We start from the raw sequence: 23,716 nt of genomic DNA, 5'->3' as shown, positions 1-23,716 counted from the left end.
ATGGATGAAGTGATGAAACTAACAGAAGAAGGGTTCAAAGACGATGAGCTGCTGGTAAATGAACTTCTGGACAATGAGTCGCCACTCTTTTTCATGTCTAGTAATAAAGACGATCATGGAGTACTGGAAACGAGCCACTTCTTCCCTTCAATGGATCCTCATCTCGTGTCAACGTCGTATTCAGGCCCTACGATTGAAGATGTGGAGACTTCTTTATCCGACATCAACTATGGAATCCATACCTCTCAACGTGAAGATAGATCACAAGCATGCAGGTTCGCTAGCTGGTTGTTTTTTTTTATTTAATATATAATTTTGTTATATTTATACGAATGCATATATATATTTGATCGAGCAATTAATTAAGTTCAATTAATTTGTTCGATTTGTCCGCAGAATATCGGAACTGATGATCAGTGGTACTATAAGCAAGGGTGGTTATAATAAATATGGCAAAAAGAAGTATAGTTTGAGAATCAAGAATCATGTAAATGCAATCACTGATGATGGGTATAAATGGAGGAAATATGGCCAGAAATCCATCAAGAATACCCCCAATCCCAGGTGGGGTACATTTTTTAGGATTTATTTGATAAAAATTATTTTAAAAAATTCAAAAATTTGAGTACATATATATAAGGGTAAGATTGGTAACGATATCCATATGTTGCACAGTTGGTGCGAACGATGAGATTCAACATCTTTATATCCTCTCGATCACGTCTGTCTCTTCCTACGGTGTGTAATTAACATAAATAAAATTACATGCAGAAGCTATTACAGGTGTGCGAAAGCGAGATGCAATGCGAAAAAGAGGGTGGAGAGGGCCATGGATGACCCGGATACCCTTATCGTCACCTATGAAGGCCTCCACGTCCACCTAGATTACCCATTTTCCTTCCCAACCACAAAGAAGCGCCAAAGTCCCATATCTGAAGCCCAAACTAGGGCCCATGAAGAAGGGGCCGAAATTGCCGGCCCAGGCACGACATTTGACCCGTTTAAGGAGTTTGAAGCTGAAGAAGGATTGATAGGCCGACAAGGCCTGCTTGAAGACATTGTGCCGTTTTTTATTATGAATCCCTGATCTACAACTGTCAAAATCTCCCAAAACCCGTCTCGTTCTCTCTCACACGAAAAAAAATCTCGTCTGGATTAATATAGGGAGAAGATCTGGCAAAAAAATCTACGCGACCGGATTATATGGAGGATAGTATGTTTATTTGTTGTCTTTTTGCATGTGTGAAAAATATTTAATGCGAATGTTGTATAGGGCTTTACAAACTATGGTAATAGTAGGTAGTACTATGGGTGTTATGTATTCAGATCCGGTTATATCATTTTCGTTGATTATATTTTATCACGTAGATCTTGCTTAATGTCCTATCAATTTGCATGCATGGGTGCGCTTTGGATACGAAATTGTGAGTGTATATTTCTCCATTTTTCGGTTTACAGATATAGAAGCGTGTTTTTTTTTTAGTACAAATTGCATCGAATATCGAAATTATATCATATTGCGTCTCGAGCTAAGAAATTAGCTAAATTTACCTAAATAAATTAAAAAATCTACCCGCAATCAGCGGAAATCGAACCTGAGACCTCGTGGTATCAGGGCCTCAGTCTTGACCACTAGACCAAAACCTCATTGGCGAAATTATGATCAATATGCAATTATAGACATAAGGGCGTGTTAAAGTTGCCGATCAATTTGCATGGGTCTACAACATCAAGAAAATTTAGGAAAAGAAATTAACTGATTAATTAAACTTCCATGATATATTTGACATGCATGGAAACAATATTTTCCCCTTTTTTCTTTTCTTTTTTTGCAATTTTTTTATTCTATTCACAATTTTTACGGTTAATTAGCCAATGATGATCGATCATATATATTTCTTATATGGAAGTATAATGGAAATATCATTCAAATTAAGTCTAGATTAGTGTTGGAATAGCACAAAGGAAGATTGAACATTAAGACACCGCTTAGTGTGAATGATAAGAACATAGATGGATTAATCATCTTTATTTTGTCCAATATAATTAGTTCAAGTATGTTGATTTATCATATTTAGATTATGCATCATGCATCATCCTGTATAATAAGAGTATGTTTGGTTAGAAAATTAAAAGATTCCATGGACTAAAAGTATACTTTAAAAAATTAAAATTAGGTTTCGTTTAAATACATATTTTTAAAATATTTTTAGTGTTTTATAAGTTTTAAAAAAGCTTAAATAATACATGTTTGGATGTGATTTTTGTAAAACGTTTTTGAAAAAAACTGTTATCGATGTATAGTTTTTTTTTTTTTTTTTAAAAGAAGCATTTGTTTAATATTTAGAAATGAAAGCAAATGATGGAAATCAAAACATTTTTTTCTTCAAACGTTTGTATAATGTGGTGTTCAAACCAGGGTTGGCAAAAAATACCGAAATGCCGTCATACCGCCTTTACCGTACCGAAAAAAAATCGAAAATATCGAAAATTTTGGTATACCTTAAATTTACCGTACCGAAATTTTCGGTATCGGTATCGGTATAAGATTTTTGAATTTTTGGTATTTCGGTATACCGAAAAAAAAATCGATATACACGGTATCGGTATGATACCGTGTATACCAATATTTTTTTAAAAAAATAGTGTAAAAAATTCGGTATACACGGTATCATACCGATACCGTATCGAATTTTGGTATTCGGTACGGTATCGATATGGGTTTATGTGTCGGTATACCGAAATTTTTGATACAGTATCGGTATCAAAATTTTTGGTACGGTATGCGGTATATCGTACCGAACCACCCCTAGTTCAAACACTTATTTGTTCTTAAAACAACTTTGAAAATATTTTTTAAGAACTTTTTGTATAAAAATATTTTATAAGTATTTGTCTAAACGAAACATTACTATTAGGTTACGAAACTGTTTTAAAATAACTTTAAAAGGTGTTTTTAGAAACTAGAATTTATGGTTTTTTAGATTCTGTTTCTACTACTATTAAAAAAAATAAAAATTATAATATTTTTCAATTTTTATCCAAACATCAAAACTTTTTTTTAAAAAAATAAAATCAATTCAAAAAATTGGACTCAATTTTTTTAAGATACTACACATTCGTCTCGTTGATACAGAGAAGTGTGTGTTTAAGTGTTTTCACATAGATTAAGAGTGTATTTTTGAAAGTAAATATTAGGAAAAAAAATTCAATTTTACCTTGTTTAATGAATTTTTTTAATAGAATAAAATAATTGTGCAATTAGTTGATGGTTTTAATTTAATATGTGTAATTTGGTAAAAAATAAAAATAAAAATAGAAGAGATAACATTAAATACGGAATCTAAATTATATATTTGGAATGGATGAAAAATAAAATGAGTGAGACAGATGAAGTATAATTTTTTTTTTTTCAAACTCTAGATGGATAATAAAAACAATTAAGAAAATGAATTATTTACATTTGTGGGCATGCACTCAATTATTACTTGACGAGAAATTGTGATAAATATGAATTTGAAAAGGTCTTATTCAATTTGTCAAAAAAAAAAAAAAAAAGGTCTTGTTCACAACCATTGAGGAAGTTAGGGGAAAAATAAAAAGGGCTTATTTATAAATTTAAGTTTTATATTTTTAAAATAAAATAAAAATAGATTTCAATAAATAAATAATAATAAGAGACGGCGTATCTGGGAATCGAAATAACGCCGCTTTTTAAATCATATAATATAATAAATAATAATCATAAAATAATAAAAACTATAATTCAACGCAAATCATATAATATAATAAATAATAATCATAAAATAATAAAAACTATAATTCAACGCCGTCTGTGGGAATCGAACCCACGACCACGTGGTTAAAAGCCACGCGCTCTACCAGCTGAGCTAAGACGGCTTGTTTCTATGTTCTCGAAAAATATAATTTAACGCCTAATAAGTAAAGAACCAAAAGCAAGTTGCCAAAAAGTTCATTTGCAATTAATAACTGCGACGAAATTTAAGACTGAAAAGTATCCCTTTCGTCCTTTCGATTATTTTTAAAACTATAAGGTTGTAGATTAAGCAGCAAGCATGATTGCGGGTATAAGTGGAAGATTTATTAATTCATAACTAACCCCACTTCACTATTGGGGTGGTGCCATTAATTTCTTGATTCCAATTATATTTGCTCTTACTCTTTTGTATTCATAAAGTCAAATTACGCTGACTTGTCTTCTTTCATCTATGCAATAATGTTAAAAAGAGTGTCAAAAGGTAGTAACATATCACCCCATAACAACTTTGTATCCACCTTCCTACTCCCACAAACATTTGTTTTTAACACAAAAAAATCTTGTAAAAAGTCGATCCGTGCTACGTTCGGCGACAATATCTGTTATTTTAATTGGCCCTTTACATGATATATATTATATGATTAGGCATTTCTCATCATATGTATGTTGTAACATCTTAATCCTTGAAAAGGTCCAATAAATTACGTTTCTTTTTATTTGTTAAATGAGCAAGAAAAATGCAGCCAGTACTTGTTTTAATATCAAGTTTCGGTCAACTTAATCAACTTTTTGAATATTGAAGAATTTTGATGTACAATAATTGGCTCTGTTAGAAGAACGATTAAGTCTAAGACGTTTGAGTTGTTGCATGTTTTAAAAGATTAGAATTACATCATAACCATCTGCTATAACTTTTGTTAAAATAACAAACGTTCAACTTTACATAGCTGAAATTGATGTAATATTTTTCAATAATCAAAACATGATAGGAGTTACACAATCGCCAAAACAAAGTTGATTCTAGAACATTTCCTAGTCTGCATCAAAATCCTCGAACAGGAAAAGCTGGGTGCTCATAAATCTTGTCCGAGTACAAAAAGAAGCATAACCATGAAAACAAAACTATACAAAGCTTCACATAAATGGATACATATCACGTACAAGTTCTTGCTAATATCACCTTTAAGCTGAAGAAGCTTTATGTGTAAAGAGACGGTCTCGGATAAGCCATTGGTGAACGTTTTCCTTCAGCGTTGGTCCTACCAGACTTATGTTCAACATTCGGTTGGCTTGGTTTATTGCTCCGGTTTTCCCTTTGCCCGTTTTTTGAAGTGCCCTTCGAGTCCTGCAGTTGCTCTAACACGGTTACCACATTGTCCATATTCGGCCTCGATCTTGCCTCCATGCTCAGGCACTGGAGTGCGAGATTAGCTGCCTTCATGGCATGTCCCAAAGAATATTGCCCTTCAAGACGGGTGTCCATGACATGAAATATCCTACGCTTGTTGGTGAGGTAAGGTTTCGCCCACTCAACTAAATTGTGTTCCCCTGACGGACGATTCTTGTCTATGGCTTTCTTACCAGATAAAATTTCTAATAGTACCACACCAAAGCTGTATACGTCGCTCTTTGCAGTTAAATGACCTTAATAACAAAGAAATTGGCTAATTCAGAGAAAAGGTATCGAAAAAGTTTACGAAAAAATGTTCCTAGATTAATGAAACGAGTAGAGCCTCTGAGTTGGCATGCCATCCATACCTGTGGAAAGATACTCTGGAGCAGCATATCCATAAGTTCCCATCACTCGTGTAGATACATGACTCTTATCTCCAGTTGGGCCGTCTCTCGCCAACCCAAAGTCAGAAAGTTTTGCATTGTAGTTCTACAAATTATGGAAGGGAAAAACAAGGAGCACAACGCATTAAGCAATTTGTTGTCTCAAGAATATACTTTGCATTATTCAAACATTGAACTGGCCATTCAAAATTATATAATAGACACAAAAATTGAAAATGCATACTGAATCAAGCAGGATATTAGAAGTTTTGAAGTCCCTATATATCACTTTCGTCTCAGCACCATGAAGAAAGGCGAGTCCTCTTGCAGCACCAAGTGCAATTTTCATTCTTAAGCTCCAGGAAAGTGGTTGGAAATAAGAACCTCCTAATTTGAGATGATAACATTCTATCAGTAGATTTTCAATTTGACAATATTTTCACAAACAAACATTATTTTCCAATCACAACAAACGAAATGTGCAAAGATTATATGAGCAAAATCCTGTCAGAATACTGTCAGAATATGTGAAACTCACTCCTGAATAAGTGATTCTCCATGCTACCCTTTGGCATGAACTCATACACCAAAAGCCTCTGTTCGTCCTCTAAACAATAACCGATTAATTTTACAAGATTAGGATGGCGGAGCTGCCCAAGATAGTTGATTTCTGCCTGTTAATCCAAAAGAACAACATCAATAAAATGTATTAAAAAAAAATTGTGGGAGTTCATTACACCATCCGCGTTAACGATTACAAACGGTTAATCCTTTAAATCGACAAACTTATTCTGGAATCAAATTTAATGCTATTAAGATTACAATATGTCTTTGCTATGATTTATTTATTCGTAAGATTGCACATTATCAACCTAATGAATTTTTGCATAAAGAGGCTATTAGTGAAAACTCTAATCAGAAATGAGAATGGTGAATAAGAGTTTTAGCACTCTCAGCATTATGCTGTGAATATAGCTTTTTACAGCCGAGTCACATGTAGTTCATGTGTTGTGCTTTTCCTGGATACATTTATACTACTACAAGTTAGTTTTTTTAGAAGATTCGTAACAATAACAGGAGACAATCGTTACATACCAGCCATTCCTTGTGTCCCTGCCACCCTTCTTGGTTCAGCCTCTTAACAGCTATCCCAATACCAGAGCCGGCCCTCGTTGCAGCAAGGGACTGCTCATCGATCCATCCCTTGAAAACCGAACCAAAACCCCCTTCTCCTAATACACTGTCGGGCCGAAAATTTCTTGTGGCAGCCTTGAGATCATTGAATGTGAAGCTTTTCAAGTTTGAAGATTGCAATATCTCACCCTCACTTCGAGGAGTCGGAGGTACTGATGCAGATGAAGCTTTGCTACTTGAATTACTCAACTCTGTCCCATCTCCACTGGCCATTTTCGATGAATTCACACCTTCATATATTCCAAGAGAGGTAGAAATTAAGGATAACTAATGAAACTTCAATTTACCAACCAGTTTTCAACAGGACAATAGAAATTTGTCAAATAAATTCCCAAAAACAAGGGAGACTTGTCATAGTTAATTTCAAATTAGTGGTAGACCTGTCTTCGACCAACAATTACTGAACTAGCAACTATGGATCAGCAAAACAGACACAAATTCTGAATGAGAGAAACATATGTATGGAATACAAGATGATAAAGTTACAAAAATTAAAACAGCAAAATCTATTTAATTCACGAAATACTAACAAACAAATCCACAATATCTAGCGGAGGCGAGAATCCTCATATTCGTCAAAATAAAAAATAAAAAATAAAGAAAACATCATCAGTTTTTCAAGAAAAATAAAAAGAATTTCAAACTACGGCCTCATTTTCTCAGGTGAAACAAACGATTATTTTCCTTCAATAAATCAAGAAACTAAAAACAGGAGAAGATGATTCGAACTATACCTGTACCAGTGTGAAAAGGGCTCTCAGCCTTTATCTGGTTGCTCCAGCAAACCCCCATCAAAATTCCAAATAACTCTCCAAAAAGGCAAAAAGAACAAAAATAACAATTGCCCAAATTCTCGTGGCAGTTCAAAGAAACAGGTCACAAAAAAAGAAGCCTCAAATCCCAAATCCAGTACAAGATTTCATATGTTTTATTACATGCTCAAATTAAGTGAAGCAAACAAAAGTGGCAGCCTGGATCTAATCAGAATCCCTTCGATTTCCTTGTTTTCTCTATCTAAAAGGTAGGTGTAGGTGCTAGCCGCCAAGCTCACCAATGACCAATCCTCTCTCTTCAAAGTTTAAAACAGATTTATAGTTGATTACAAAATGGAACAAAAAGATGAGATCTTTCGTGGAGAAACAGCACAGGAAGATGAAGTATAGCTGATTAAATGGTTCTCCTACGTGGGATTTTGAGTGCTTTCGAAAATTTAAAATCAACCAAAGGCCTCCTTCCTGGCAAGAGGATCACATGCAAAGAAGCCTTTTTAGACCTCTGTGGTATTCCAGATTGACCTGCTTCTTGTCTTTTCAATGGACTCCAAATTTGAGGTGGGTCGGAATATTTCTCTATTTTTTTCTCATTATTAATGGAATTTATGGTTAATAATTAATTTATTTGTTATTTGCTGTGTGCTTCACGTGGACTAGGGATAAGCTTGAGCAAGAATACCTTGGAATTATAAACACATTAATTTATGGAGCTTTGTTTAAAAAATATATATATTCTTAGTATTAGTAAAAAATTAAAAAGGTTATATTAAGATAGTGTTTGCAACTTTTAAAAATAAGTGATTATGGATATTTTTTTAACAAAAGGTAGTGTTTGTAACTCTAAAAATAAGTGATTATGGAGATTCTTTTAACAGAACATTAAAGTCAAATAATAAAGGTTTAAAGATATATAATTATATTATATTAATAAAATACTAAAAATATCGTGAATGGTTTTTTTGAACTATCGAACAACATAATTTTCATTCGAGTTTGGTTTGAAAAAAATTCGAATATATTCGAATTCGATAACTTCGAATATTGATAAAATATTTATCGAACTAGCTCGAAAAGTTCATGAACCGTTTTGAGTCGTTTACGACTCTATCTCCGTAGCATGTTTATTGGTTGCAATTATTTTGTAGAAGTATGGAATCGAATATTTTCATCTATTTTCATGTTATATTTTTGCTATACGTACAATTCATCCTTAATTTCCATTATTTAACGAAAAACTTTTATATAATTGAAATTATTATACTGTACGTATATGTGCAAAAAATAAATTTTTAGTTTAGAATACACGTTTCATTTTAAAATTTCGCACTAGTTTAGGACAACAGAATAAATAATCATAAAAATTTCAAAAAAAAAAAAAGAATAAATAATCATAATCATCATGTAGTAATAATAATAATATAATATTTATTATTATTATTATTATTTGTTGTTATTATTATTATTATAGCGACACACGGAATTTATGGAAATCCTAGGAAATTGACGGCGCAAATGTTTGCACTTTGCATAGCGATAAATACGCATTTATTAACTTGTACATAGATATTAATTATTGTATGTCGGTTTAATTAATTAATTTGATAGAAGTATGACTGAATATGTGCCTATCATTTTTATTACGCCTTTGCTTTTTTTTTTTTAACTTTGATGTTGATCGTTTGATGCTATAAATAATGAAGTTTTCTACAAGTATTTTGGCGCGACTTTTACGGGTGAGTCTATGTTCTATCCAAAAAAACAAAACTTCGTATTATTTCAATTGATTTCCTGGATCTTTCTAAACAATATGAGGTCCCTATCATTTTGTAAAAAAAATTCAATGAATATAATTCAGCAACAATACATTGTTAGTCGTTGCTATTTTTTGTCGTGCACTATATAAACCTTCATACTATCATACAAATTATGTTAGTCAAGTAAGCGATGCAAAAACTATCTACGACATGCTCGTTTGAAAAAAATATTGATCTTATCCTACTTCATCAACTCGATCACCACTTAAGAATCACATGGATGAATTTTACACGAACAAAAATTATCATTCTTAAGTCATTACATTGAGATAGAAAGATCATATATATTTAATTTGATTATATGTGTGTGTGTTTATATACACTAGCTACTGAGCACACTCGTGACATGTGTGAATCATGATATATAAATATAATATTGTGAGGATCGAATTGCTACTGCTACTGGGTAGACAAGTAGTGAGTCACTACTGTTCTGATGCTGATTTTTTAGAGGCAGTAGCTCTTTGCTGCTTAATGAGTTCAGTAGTGTGAGCAACTGAACTCTCATTTATCTTGGATCTCAGAAGTCGACCAACAACTATACTTGTGTGGAAAGAGGTCAACTAGGAGATTAGTATGCATCAGTTGGTTCTACTGGTTTGTGAATGTAAAAAGAAATAAATAACACAGTAGATTGTTTTTGGATGTTCAGAGACTCAACTGCTCCTACGTCACCCCTTCTTCTGGTTCTGTCAGAAGGTACTACTAGAAAACTTTGAGTATTACAACCCTTGCAACACTCCATCTCAGCTAGGACTTACTCTACTGCCTACAACTGAGACTTCTAGACTCAACAAATCAGTTCTCGACTTATCTTACAAGAGTGTTTTGGTCAGTTCACTCAACTGATTAGTTTACAGAGTTTGCACAACTCAACACGTAACACAAAGTGATCCTAAGAGATTTGATATATCTTGATGTGTGTGCTAGTGTTCTTCGGCTTCTGTATATGATCTTTTATGTAAGCGTCGAACTCTTCTTGTATGCATGTAACAACTGAAAGTGTTCAGTTGCTCGTTGCTGAGTTGTAAGTGGTGTGAGTTCTTATAAGCCGGTCAATTTTTCTGTATGTTGTGGTCTCTATTTATATGTACAAGATAACAGTCATCTTTGATTCAAATACATCTGTTATAGTCGTTTTCTTGTCCTTTAGTTCACTGTAAGAAGGTACATTGTGACTGCACAAATCTGAGTCTACTCGGTGTACTCAGAGACCTTTAGGTAATAGATTTACCTGGTTCGGTCTGTTGTAATTCTTCTTCTGCTTCTGCTTTTTTACTTTTAAGCGCTTCTGCTTCTGCTGCTCTGTTTGATTTGTTTGTTTACTGATTTTCTTTCTTATTTTTTGCTGCTCTCTATTTATTGTTTGTTATTCCTTGTTAAGCTCTTCTGCTACTGCTACTGCTTCTGCTTCTGCTTCTGTTTTTGTTTCGCGGCTTCTGCTACTGTTGTTGATGAGAACAATTGTTTTGTTAAATACCGAAACTTAGATATTTTATTTCCTAACAAATATATTATTTATTTAATAATTTTTTAAATTTTAAAATACTTGATTTATCCTTGTCTTTTTTTGTGTTGTAGATTTTGGTTTTAATTTTTTTTCAAATCTATCAAAAATTTATTTTTTGTGATTGAAAATCAGTTTTAATCAGAAATTGATAAGAAGTGAAAGGATAAAAGAATGGATGAGAAAAAAAGGGTGGGAGAAGTAGATAAGAAATGGATTTTGAGAGAGGGTGCATAGGTCTAAAAAGAAAAAATTAGGAAAAAATCAGCATCACATCATAAACACAGTTTATATATAGATATCTCTAAGGGCTTTCAAATTTCGGATAAAATCGAAAAAAATCGTAAATTCAAACCGAAAAAGTCAAACACCGAACCGAATCGAAAATCGTATTTTGTAATTCGAATATAAATCTTAAAACCGAAGTTTATTTAATTCGATTTTGGATTATATATGTCAAAACCGAACCGATCGAAAAAACCGAAATTTCATTAAATAGTAATTTTATTTATATTATATATGTTATGAGATTATATTCAATGAATAAATAATTATTTTGAATAATTTTTAGTTGATTATTGTTTATGTAATTCATTGTTGTTTTCCTAATTCATAGTTGATTAATTGATGGTTGTTTAATGTAATTTTTATTTGATTTTTGTTTATGTAATTCATTTAGAATTTATTTTTAAAATTTTTATTAATAAATCATGTATAAAGATAACATATTATATTTTACAATATATTTATATTATTAATTTTAATAATCGTATCAAAATCAAAATAACCGACCGAAATGATCGAACCGTTTAGGTAGAAAACCAAACCGAATCGAATAAAAATAGTTCGAATATCGGATTATATATTTCTAAAATAAAAATAAAAAAAATAAAATAAAAAACCGAAAACGAAATCGAACCGGCCGATGAACAACTCTATATTTTATTGTGTTATGTATTAATCAAATCGAACAAACCTAACCGTATAAACCGGTCCATTATAATACATAACCGAACTGAACTGGAGTAAAACGGTTTGACTTCGGATTACATTTTTCATAAATCGGAAATCGGAAAATCAAACCGAATTTGGACAAATTAAAACTAAATCGATCGATAAACACCCTAGATACCTCACGCTTAATAAAATACGTTAACCATTTGGAATAATTAATCTCTTGAACAAAATGATTCCATCATTTGCATAAAAATCATATAGCTACTTCGGAAATATATCGAATACAGCAATGGATTAATTATTATTTGAAATCTCTAATTTAAATTTAAAATAAAGTAACGTGTGAAAAAGAAATATGCTAGTGGGTGGGGTCCTAGATGACTAAGATCAACACATGATTAATTTGGCTGCCTGCAAAAACAATTCAGGGTTCCAAAAAATTCCACGCCAACTAACAAGAACAAGGAAAGATAAATTAATCATCTTCGAAATATTATTGTTCGCTAATTTATTAGGAAAAATTGCATATATTACCCTTGTGAAATCTTGAGTTTGTTGATAATCTTATATGAAAGTTTTTTAAGTTCATAACCCCTATGATTTTAGATATGTATCATGCACACCATTTTCAGCTAAAAATAATGAAAAAATGACGAAAATACCCCTATTTAAAAAATGAAAATATTAATATAAAATAACTATATATAATTTTCATAGTTATTTAACTAAAATTTGATTATTTTATTCAATTAAATATAAAATTATTAAAAAAATTAATTTAATCATTTTTAAGTAGGGGTATATTCGTCATTTTTTAGTTGTAAAGGTTTGTTTGCTACATATCTAGAATCTAAGGGGTTACTAGCTTAAAAAATTTTCATAGGGGATTATCAGCAAACCCGAGATTTCTCAAGGGTAATATATGCAATTTTCCCTATATTATATTATATATTTAAAAAATGATGTATAGATTTTTTCACATATGTTACTAAATTACAAATACAACTAAAATTTTGCAACAAAATGCTTACTAAACTAAACAGTTGCTAAATCCACCAATGGACATGTGTTTAGTAGAATGAGGCCAAACAAATAGATAAATTCAAACTAGACATCCAACAAATTGCCATTAAACTAATTTTTCCTATGGGTCGTGCCAAAATTCGAACTAGGAAAAAGTCGATTCCGGCCGACAGGATAAGAGGGTCAATCCTGGTCGTTGATCTTACCGGAGAGTTGGCGTCGCAGGATACTAATAATGGATCGGACCCGAGCTTAAGCCCAACGCCGACTAACTACATGGGCCTGGAAGCAGTTTGATTGTGAAAAAGTATGCCCAAGCCCAAATTCCAAAAAAAAAACGTTACGATTTAATTTGTTAAAATATAATTTTTTCGAGATGCCGAAAGTGTGAACACTGAAAAATCCAAATGAAAATAGGAAGGACTGGCTATGTTTCCTAATAACCGGACCAGTTTGGGTGAGGGGTCAGAAATTCAGGTTCAAATAGAGGATCCGATTTATTAACCCGACCTCAATCCCTCCACACAGATCCCTATAGGATATTGCCAGTCTGACTCGTTTTGTACCATACTCGTCGATTATTTTATTTTATTTTGGTATATATTAGATAAATTTTCGAATTAACGTAATTGTTTGTAAATTACGATAGTCAGATAAATTATATCAGACAACTCCTATGAAATAAAACAGTCCAAAAAAACTCCTATATGGAGAATAGAATACCTAACCCTTGACCAAGTGCTAATCATACTTGTCGACTTATTCTAGTGTCTTGGTCTTATATATATTTAAGTTTGTGACTTATGTGTGTTTTCATCATGTAGATTAAAAAGTTTCTCAAAATGAAAATTTTAGTTTTTTTTTTTTTTGAAAAAATTTACTATTAGTTGGTGAATGTTTTTAATAGAATAAAAAATTATTCGAAGTATTTAATATATTTAATAAGGATATATATTGATTAAAAAAAATAAAGTAATCATACTAATATTTTACATGGGACATGGGAAAGAAGGGAGAGAGTAATTTTTTTGGAATTGAGAAAGTGATGAGTGGTTAAAAAAACTAATTTAAATGATATGTCCACATCAACCACTTCTATTACCAAACATGCCTACATTACATGACAAACCTTCATTTATTATGACAATAATAGTAATAAATGACTTTTGACGAGGCATGCTGTGTATATATCTATCAATTAGCATAAAATATAATATAATTTATCTATGATAAAAAATATATGAGTGTTTTACATCAAACTCTACATGAAAATGCCGGAAATATGTATTTTATCTTATGAAAATTAAATAAGCGTCAAAGTCTTTAAATTTTTATAATGACTAGCAAAAAATGCACACGTTTTGTGTGTATGAAAGATAAGTTTTTTTATATTTATATATATATTTTTAAAGTAAAACATGAAAGAGTGAAAGAGATTTAGTGCGTAATTGATAGGAAAATGTAATTATGAAATAACTAATTTTGATGTCCTTAGACCTCAAGATGGTTATTATAGTGTCCTCAACTTTTATATAATAATATATATTATATAATTTATTTTTTCTAATGCAATTTTTTGAACATGCAACCGTGTTGCAATCTTTGTATTATTGTGAGTTATTACCAATCAAACTATGTAAAATCAAATTACAACATGCAAATTTATGCTTTATTTTTTCATGAAAAAGTTACAATGAACTAATACAATTTCTTAAATAATTTTTATGAGTTTTTACACTTGATAAGAGAGAAAAATGTTAAATATAATAAATACATGAGAATTGAATGCAAAAATCTTGATTTTTTATAGTATATTATTCTCTAGATAGTCAAATAAAAATATGTTTTACATGTAATTCGAAATCTAAAGAACTAAACCTCTTAAAAAAAAAAAAAGAAGAAAAGAACAAAGAAACCCAGCTAAAGAAGTTAAGAACATAAGCACTAATTTTCTTTAATTTTTACACTAAAAAAAATAACCACATGTAAATAAATTAAAGTTTTAAAAAAATAAAATTTACATTTAATGAGAAAACAGATGTAACGTATCACTGATAATACTGAGTAAGGGAGTTGTCTTTATCAAATTCGTCTCCTTGTACCGTGAAACCCGGACTACAGGCTTCCCCACAAATTCACCATTTAATGCCATCACGTACCCCTTTTACTATTTATCATTTGTATATCATATTATATTAAAAAATGAAATTTTATTTTATTTTTTCAAAAAAAAATTGAGAAATTATTTTGTATTAATGATCATTTTCTAAAGATAGTTCCTTTCCTTAAAAGAGAAAAATAGATAGTTAATTCATTCGAACCTTGCTAAAATTTTTTTATATATATGATAGACTATAGTATATGATAACGTATGAATCCTTTAAAATAAGTGCAAATTGCTCAAAAATCCCCAATGCAATCATGTTTTGCTCTGCACTTTTTAGCCACTTTTTTGTACCACATTTTTTGTTAATTTGAACCACATATTTTATGGTTTTGTACCACATCTTGTATTGTTTTGTACCACATTTTATGACTAGAAACCCCAAAGCAAAACATGTTTGTATTTGGGGATTTTTTAGCAAATTGCCCTTAAAATAACCATTGGTTATTTTAATGGATGCACAAAAATGTATTTCTTTTATATTTCATTAAATTTATTATGTAGTACTTATAAGTTATAAATACTATTTTTCAACTTTATTTTTACAATTTCAAAAAAATACTTTTTTTTATATATATAACATAAACTATCTTTTTGTGTGCATGTATTACTAATAAATATGTGGAGACATCCAGTATTGAGAATATAATTCTTAAAAAAAAAATATCGAAATATTATTATAGACTGTCACCTGAATGTTTTCAGTTTTTACAAAAATGGGAAATTAAACCAGCAAATGATAAAACCAATTAACTGAATCCAAACACGTACAGAACATAATACTTTCCGTAAATTAGCTTTACTAGATTTGTCACGTTATGTTTATTTAGAAATCATAAAATAAAACTAACAGCAATTTTCAAAATAAATAAATAACCAAATAATAATCTTATATATTAAACAGTTGTACGTACTTGTATCCATCAATTCTGAGCTCGCTCACAGTCACAGAGTCTTTTCTTCATCACCTTTCTTTGCTGAAGCTATAAAGTTATAAAGGGGTAGCCATTTCAGATTTACAGGTAACGTATATATGTTAACAAATATGAGAAAATAGGAAATGGGATTTGGATAAATAAAACTTGCTGGTTTCTTGATTCTTGAACATAATTGCAATGGTACGTAAGCATTAAGTTTTGTGTTTGATCCATTTGTCACACTTTTGATAGCTATGTGCCTGCGTTTTCTTGAGTACTTCTCCTTTAGATAAAAGCACAAGAGATTCAAGAAAAGTGTGAAAATCTTGAATAGAGAGGGTTGTGTGTGTCTAAATTTTTCACTTTTTCTTCTTCTTTTTTTTTTTTTTTTTTGTTTCAGTTCACGGAGAAGGAGAATCTTGCATAGAATTGACTGTAGAAATTAAACTTCATTTCCACAACTCAAGAATCTGAAAAATGACAACTTCAAACGGCAGATTTCTCCAATATACTGACCAGCCTCCCCCTCCAACACCCCAAGTGCTTCCTCCATGGCTGGCTAGTCTAAGCTCGACACCGCCATCTGTGAGTTTAAGCCTTTCTCCGTGGTCTCATCAGCCTGATACTACAATGTCAATACCAGTTAATGGATCAATGATGGGTACTTTGGCGTGTCATGGGTTCAATCCTCTGGCTGGAGATCAGAATCCACTACTTTCTGAACTCGCCGAATGCTGCAAAGACTTGGAACAGGGGAAGCAATCTTGGGTTGCTCATAAGAAAGAAGCCGAATGGAGACTGAAAAGGGTCCAACTTCAGTTGGAATCGGAGAAGGCTAGCAGAAGGAAGGAGAAAATGGAGGCCATAGAAGCAAAAGTCAGAGCTCTCAGGGAAGAGCAAAGGGCTAGTTTGGATCGAATCGAAGCCGAATATAGAGAACAATTAGCAGGATTGAGAAGGGAAGCAGAGGCGAAAGAGCAGAAACTCGCCGACCAGTGGGCTGCCAAGCACTCGAGGCTAACTACATTTCTCAAACAGATGGGAACTTAGAGTTAGAGCCACTCTGTTTTTGGAATGAATTTAACATGATACTAATCTCTATCCTTTAAGGAGTAAGTTTCATGTCAAAAGATCATATCTTGCAGATTCAGATTCTGTCGATTAATGTCATTTGTTTCATATTTGTTTTGTTGGAGAAACAATGCATGGATAGTTTATTATTAGTGAGTTAATTTATGCAAGTTTTGGTCGTCTCATTTTCTGTCAAAAATGGAGTGCTAATGCCGTGCAACGACTGTGGAGATGTCAATGCATTTACTTTGGTGTTCGTGTACAAAACTAAAAGGCATAAAAGTTTTTTTTTTGGAAGTATAGTGGACTATGACATATTTTTGTTTACGGAAAAAAATTTGAATATTAATCGTGCCACTGCGTGTAATTATATTATATCAAATACTGTCGATTGTGGGTTATTGGAGGGAGCATATGCATGATCAATCCTTTTATTTTTCCGTTGTCATCGACTCATCGTACACTAACAAGTGACCTCAAACAATTCCTCACATTTGTTTGATATTTTCTTATGGTTTCATTAGTTTTATATTAGAACACGAATACTTTATTATATTCTCCCCCACACCAAACGTCAAGTGCTACAACTGTGCAGTCTTTGTGCAATTGATGTGCAAATTGTTTCAACTTGGAAGATTGTAATCACTAAAAGTTGCTTTATGATTAGTGATTCGATACAACCAATCTTACCAAGTATGTTATTATTTTTTTAACTATTTCGTGTCCTATTTTATAAATCAGGATATTATTTATTATACGATCTCATCAACCCAACTAAACAAACGAGACCGTGTATGACGTTATATATGGAATTGAACCTGGTAAAGTACATTCTTCAAGAAAAATATACATAAACATCAGAAACATTCTAAATCTTTGGTCCACAGGGATGTTGATTATACTCTGTGTGTTATACCCAATCAAAACAGCAGCAATTCACATATCTTTTATCACTTACAAACCTGAGATTCTTTTAACTGAAGGACAAGAACGAACCGAGAAACAAATTAAATAATTAGTATTCCAAAAGTATCGCCAAAACATGGGAATATCATGATTCGATATAATGTACAAAGTGAGAACTGAGAAGTAACGAGTAATAGAAGAATATCACTAAATCAGCAGCTATGAAGAATGAAATACAGCAGCAGTGAGGGCTAATAGAAAGTGCAGCTTTCAAGGATAAGAACAAGGGCCTCGCTCGAGTCTATGCTACAGCCACGAATAGAAAAGCATTCAATTACATCACCTTTGTCTTTGACGTGTGTAGAACTTTGTTACAGGAGGGACTCGCCTGGTTGTCAGGTCTACTGATTTTGAATCATTTTGATGACAGTCTTGCTCCATGTTAGGGGAAAAATTGAGCTGCTTCCCGACAGACGTGAGAACAGAAGTCCTTGTGGAATTTAACCGATACGGAGGAGATGAATTGAAGGACTTGCTCGTGTCATCTTTGCATGTATGATCCGAGCATAAACTAAGGTTTTGTGAGCCCACCTCCTCAGACGTATGAGTTTTCTCGCCATTTGGCAAACTTGTTTCCCCATGCTGCGTTCTAGTCCTTCTCTTTCTCAGAATGGATGGAGTATTTGGAAAGCTCCTCGCAGCCATTCTGGCAGCAATTTCCAGAATAGATTCAGGAGTTAATTCAGTCCTGCTTCCACCTGCTACACTTGGTGGAGTAAGTGAAGCTTTAGAAGGCGTAGAGGGGAAAACATCTGATTCAGACTGAATTAAATGATTATTGGAAATTTTCAAATCTAAATGGGCACGGCTGTCCGACTGTGGTGGCACGTAATGTAGTGTTCCATGCACAGGAACGTCCCAATGTGATCCGGGGCTGTATGTATAGTAGCCACATGCCTCATCATATATTCCTTGCTTCTCAATCTTAGATTCCTTGTTTGATTGTATATTAGCTGCTTCTGATAGCATCGTGTCACTATTAGTGCTCTCAGATATGGTAGACTCAATTTGCAGATAAAGAGTTGAGGAAGCAAAATCATGATTTTTCGTCATGATATCTGTTGCATCCTTTACATCTTCAACTTTCTGTGTATCAGTGGTTTCAGAAGACTCTAAAACAGATATATGCATCCCCCTACTTGAAACAGTAGGCGGTTCTCCACTAAGAGTAGTTCTATTCATGTCACTGGCACTATCTCGATTAATATGTTTCGCAACTGTAGGAAGGTTCCCGGTAGCCTGATAGAAATCGAATTTCTTTTTCAGAGAGCTGTTCCAGTGATTCTTGATTGCATTATCAGTTCTGCACAGATTACAGCCAGTTACAAGTTTCACGCAAAATATACAATGCGTGCAGTAAACAGTACCATGCAAGGTTGAGTCTTTTAGTGCAAAACAACGGCAGCCTACCTCTTATAACAAGGCATGGCCAACATAAAACAAACTTTGATACACAGACAGAAATGAATCCACCTGAAACGTGTCTTTTCCTAACTAGTCAAGTACAGTCGTATGATTTTTTATTTTATTTTTGCAATCAAGAATCTCATTTGCAAAAAAAATCAAGAAAAATATAATTTATGACACTCAAACTAGATTTCCAGTATAGTTCTAGAAGAGACATATCATACATGTTCAACGGACATGGCACAGCACTGTGATGAAAATTGTCGACTGAAGCAAGTACATGCAAGAAATTAAAAAAATAAAGCTCCCAAATACGAGGCAAAAGTTTGGAATAACTAAACAACATCTCTACCTGGGCGCAAACAAGGTGAGTATGAAACAAGGACCTAATCAAAATTGCATTGCAATTCTTTCATTAAATCTCTCCAGCAGCATATCTATATTTTAATATATCTGAAATGAATTCAGTTTTCATGGGGGTTTGAATCTATTGCTGGAAGATGGAATAAAAAATGAAAGTAGTGAAATTGGTAATATTAGCGACCAGAAAAGATGTTGAAAGACAAATATAGGATGAGCCATTCTTCTTAATACGCGGTACATCTAGCAAAGAGTCACCTCATATGAAAGTATGAACTATGAAGCCACTTTTACCCCACACAAATAGATATAGGCTATAGCAGTGTAATATCGATACCTTCCAGGCAGAAGTTTGGCCAATTCAGCCCATTTATTCCCATGAACCCGGTGGGCATTAAGCAATGTAAGTTCTTCCTCCATAGTCCAGATGTCCTTCTTAATGTTTGGATTCAAATGATTGTGCCACCTGAAGTTTCCCAGGAATGAGATTCAATTTATGCAAATTTATGCAAATTTATGCAATGGAATTAGAATATTTTAACTCCAACGCGTATAACTAAACAAAGAACTCCAGAAATTGCTTCACAAACTAATAGGTAATGCATGAACGAAAAAATGTATACAGCTTACAAATATTAAATATCCCAACTTCTCAAAATTCTTAACTTGATGCCCGTTGAATATTACATTGAATTCTAAACAAGAGAGTTTCAAAGCTTTGAGTCACTATACTCTTGACTTATCATCAGTTTTTTAACTGGACAGACTGAAAAAAAACAGGACACTGCCGGCACATGCAAGTTGCTTTCATAGTTATAAGGCAAACGTGAGCACTGGTAACAGAAACATCTAACATTTACAAGGAATCTATACAAACTTACATGCACATGCAGAACTTTGGATGAACAACACTATATACCAAAACATATCAAGAGCATGAGTCATTAAAAATGTTACCTCTCGCGGCATTGCTTTCCAATTCGACCGGGCAACGATTTTGCTATAACCGACCATTTTGTAGGTCCATATTTAGCCACCAATTCCGAAATTGTATCATCCTCCTGAAAGTAGCAGAGCACAGTTGCAGAATCACGCATATAATCTCGGTCAACATTTATTTTTAAAAATGACAAACTTGGGGAGGTATTTTTTTTTTAAATAAAATGTTTGACCAGGTATATTTCCCAATTTTCTCCACGCTCAATGGCCATAACAGATTATTTGAAAATGAAACGGACACCGATAGGAGTGGGAGGGCTTCAACTACCAACCTCTTGAGTCCAGGGGCCTTTGACAAGTTCAGGATTAAGAACTTTTTGCCACCGATGCAAGCACTGCACTTCTGATCTATGTGGAAAAAACTCAGCTACATACACATCACGTTAGAGTTACAAGTTACATGAGTAGAAATTTTATGAACTATACATTTTGAACGTAAATGTTAAAGGAAAACCACTCAAAGAAAGGTTGCTCTTGTTAAACTAGAGCCATAATATTTTTAACTTAAAGAACTCCAAAAGAATGTGCACGAATCAAACTAAATTTTTAGCCTCACTTTTTATAATGTCTTCCGTTATGCTCCATAAAAATTTCTATAACATCATGATAAAACAACCATCTCTGAACTACAGATTAATAAGCATTAGCCTTTGGTTCAAGATTCCATGAATGGAGATTTCAAGTCTACTGTTTACTTCTGATGAACAAATGTTATATGGTTAACTCATATAATTTCAGTGAACCATAATACTAAAACATCACCACAACGTAATTAAATAAAAAAATGTTCCAAATGAAAGTAAGGAATATGAACACAAAATGCAAATAGCATCATGCATAAATCAGACAGAAAATTATACCTATCTTTTTCCATGACTTCCCTTTGAATGCCGTGACAGCTTTCTTTAGTGTATCATCCTAAAAAAAAATAATTGAGGCACTCCTAAAATATTAAGCACATAAATTTTGAATCAATGGGTCTCAAAGTAATTGACCAAGCAGATACATCATTCTGTAAACTTCTGAAATCTGTATATTGTTTAGCTCCGATTGATAAAAAAAGCATTACCTCCTCCGGAGTCCAACCTCCCTTTGCTCTTCTAATTGGCCCAGTAGTTCGTCTGTGAACCAAAGTCATGTCACTTAAATTTCAGATCATTAATCTATGACTTTCTGTTTTTTAATAAATTGAAACAACATATACACAACAATAACCTTTAAAAGCAAAACTACTGCTAAAATACATAAGATCAGGCTGTTAAATCGATTTTCAAATTTCACGCTGACCCAAATGCTGGTAGGTATTAAGGAGAAATGAATGAGTAACATAGCTTTATCATCTTAGGCAATTATAGCATCTCATTGTTGCAAATTTCATTTCCCCAGAAACGTTCTATAAAACTTATACTATGTTATTGCACGTTGCATGGGTGAATGTATATAATGAAAAGAAGATAGGAGTTTGTTAGGTATTTGACTAAATAGGATCTTCAAGTTCCAACATAACCTATCACTAAAACCCCACTACACTGGGATAAGGCTAAGTGGAACAACAATGGTGAAAGAATTGAACAACTGGTCGACCAAAGCCGCCAATTGAATCTATCCAACAAGAAGTATAACCCTCTGTTGAATAGTAAAGCAAATCATCCCTGGAGTGAAGCACATCCTAAAGCTTTAGTTCAAAGAAGAAAAAAAACTTTTCTGGCAAATGTAATTTGCATAGTCAGCAACAAGCCACAAAACTAATATGTTGCTCAGAAAAACATAATATGAGAAGACATAAAAAAAAATTACCGATGAGCTGGTGAAGCATTAATGGGACTTCTGATGCCGGGAGGCATAGAAGCAGCGCTGCTACCATTCTCAGAAACAGAAGAGGTTGAAGCAGCTGTAGATTGCTTGTTCTCAACGAACAAATCGTCTGGTTTCACCTCTGTCATTTGTCCTTCAAACTCATAACCTTTCAAAATCCAAACTAGTTCAAGCTTCACCAATCTAACAAAACCTATATAAAAACAAAATGTCATTGTAATGGTACATTGATGAATCAGGGCTCCTTAAACAGATAAATACACAATTTTATCAAACAGAGAAACTCAAAAGAAATTGGTAGCAAATTCATAGAAATTAAATTCAAGAATCTTACAGTAACACCAAAACAAAGCTTATGAATCAAAAGCCATTTTCATCAAATATACCAGTTTGATAAATGATCAATTTTCACAAGCTGACGATTTCTAATTTTGCACGCAGTCACAACATAAAATTCCGCAAACCACTCATCTAAAAATTAACAAAAGAGTAGGCAAATAGAAATTGGAACTAAGAAAACACCAACACAGCTTAACAATCATATATCAAACTTCCCTGATTCACCAATCTAATATTTGAATTACCGAGTTGATTAAATAATCAACAACAAACAGATTCTCCAAACTTTTCTTAAAAAATAATTTCGGAAACAACAAAACAATAAGACAAGTTCGGATCCCAAAAACCACGAAATAATCTCCCAAAAACCTAAAGCATAAAACAAAAGCCAAAATCATCAAATCACAGAAAAACAAAACCTCACTATGCATCGCTTGATCAGAGCTAGCTAGGAACAAGAATAAATAGCACAATTAACCTAATTCATCAAGTTCAATGAAACTAGAAAATAATTCATGTAAATTAAAACTCAAAAACCTTTAAAAAATTATAAATAACCTTACGAACCGAGAAATAATAATCTTCTTCAATCGCGAAACCCTAAGAAAACAGAAAAATCTCTTGAGAGAGAGAGATTCCCGAGCTGCAAAAATACCTGCCCGTTGAATGTGAGAGAGAGGACGAGTAAATATTTGTAGATCTTTTGTATGTAACGAATACTTATTAGGGGTCGATAACGGCGCCGTTAGGCTGCAGTCATTCCGCTGCGAGAATGTGAGAAGATTACTGTGACGGGGATTGACGGTTCTGCGTGGCCCGTTAGGTGCAAAAGTTTGAACCTCAAACGGCACATAAG

At 32.7% G+C, this 23,716-nt stretch overlaps 4 protein-coding genes and 1 non-coding gene across 8 annotated transcripts; 2 read left to right on the top strand and 3 right to left on the bottom strand.

Moving 5' to 3' along the window:
• On the top strand, window positions 1–1,087 carry LOC140888212 (probable WRKY transcription factor 49). Its single transcript, XM_073295904.1, has 3 exons — window positions 1–275; window positions 418–564; window positions 772–1,087. Exons 1-3 carry the CDS (start codon window positions 1–3, stop codon window positions 1,085–1,087), a joined length of 738 nt encoding a protein of 245 aa, XP_073152005.1.
• Window positions 1,088–3,827: 2,740 nt separating this feature from the next.
• TRNAK-UUU (transfer RNA lysine (anticodon UUU)) lies at window positions 3,828–3,900 on the bottom strand. Its single transcript has one exon. It is a non-coding gene; the product is annotated as a tRNA-Lys (tRNA).
• Window positions 3,901–4,690: 790 nt separating this feature from the next.
• Window positions 4,691–8,052, bottom strand: LOC140890556 (receptor-like cytoplasmic kinase 176). The gene is made up of 6 exons (XM_073298430.1): window positions 7,483–8,052; window positions 6,650–6,978; window positions 6,093–6,228; window positions 5,799–5,941; window positions 5,537–5,660; window positions 4,691–5,422 (listed from the first exon to the last, which is right to left on the bottom strand). The coding sequence occupies exons 1-6, from the start codon at window positions 7,538–7,540 to the stop codon at window positions 4,977–4,979; spliced, it is 1,236 nt and encodes a 411-aa protein (XP_073154531.1). The 5' UTR covers window positions 7,541–8,052; the 3' UTR covers window positions 4,691–4,976.
• Window positions 8,053–15,915: 7,863 nt separating this feature from the next.
• LOC140892986 (transcription factor AS1-like) lies at window positions 15,916–17,116 on the top strand. 3 transcript variants are annotated; one of them, XM_073302048.1, is made up of 2 exons: window positions 15,916–16,008; window positions 16,304–17,116. In XM_073302048.1, the coding sequence occupies exon 2, from the start codon at window positions 16,381–16,383 to the stop codon at window positions 16,951–16,953; it is 573 nt and encodes a 190-aa protein (XP_073158149.1). In that variant the 5' UTR covers window positions 15,916–16,008; window positions 16,304–16,380; the 3' UTR covers window positions 16,954–17,116. The 3 variants fall into 3 exon arrangements, with proteins under 3 accessions (XP_073158149.1, XP_073158150.1, XP_073158151.1); XM_073302049.1 differs by having other exon boundaries at window positions 15,940–16,013; XM_073302050.1 differs by lacking the exon at window positions 15,916–16,008 and adding an exon at window positions 16,024–16,104.
• Window positions 17,117–17,986: 870 nt separating this feature from the next.
• On the bottom strand, window positions 17,987–23,538 carry LOC140887911 (transcription factor MYB3R-3-like). 2 transcript variants are annotated; one of them, XM_073295511.1, is made up of 8 exons: window positions 23,428–23,538; window positions 22,504–22,714; window positions 21,776–21,827; window positions 21,567–21,624; window positions 20,979–21,073; window positions 20,665–20,768; window positions 20,045–20,173; window positions 17,987–19,243 (listed from the first exon to the last, which is right to left on the bottom strand). In XM_073295511.1, exons 2-8 carry the CDS (start codon window positions 22,647–22,649, stop codon window positions 18,220–18,222), a joined length of 1,608 nt encoding a protein of 535 aa, XP_073151612.1. In that variant the 5' UTR covers window positions 22,650–22,714; window positions 23,428–23,538; the 3' UTR covers window positions 17,987–18,219. The 2 variants fall into 2 exon arrangements, with proteins under 2 accessions (XP_073151612.1, XP_073151611.1); XM_073295510.1 differs by having other exon boundaries at window positions 23,419–23,533.
• Between the last annotated feature and the right edge of the window lie 178 nt (window positions 23,539–23,716).

This window comes from Henckelia pumila, chromosome 3, assembly GCF_033568475.1.
Source record: "Henckelia pumila isolate YLH828 chromosome 3, ASM3356847v2, whole genome shotgun sequence".
NCBI lineage: Eukaryota > Viridiplantae > Streptophyta > Magnoliopsida > Lamiales > Gesneriaceae > Henckelia > Henckelia pumila.
This window is presented reverse-complemented; position numbering and strand designations above follow the sequence as displayed.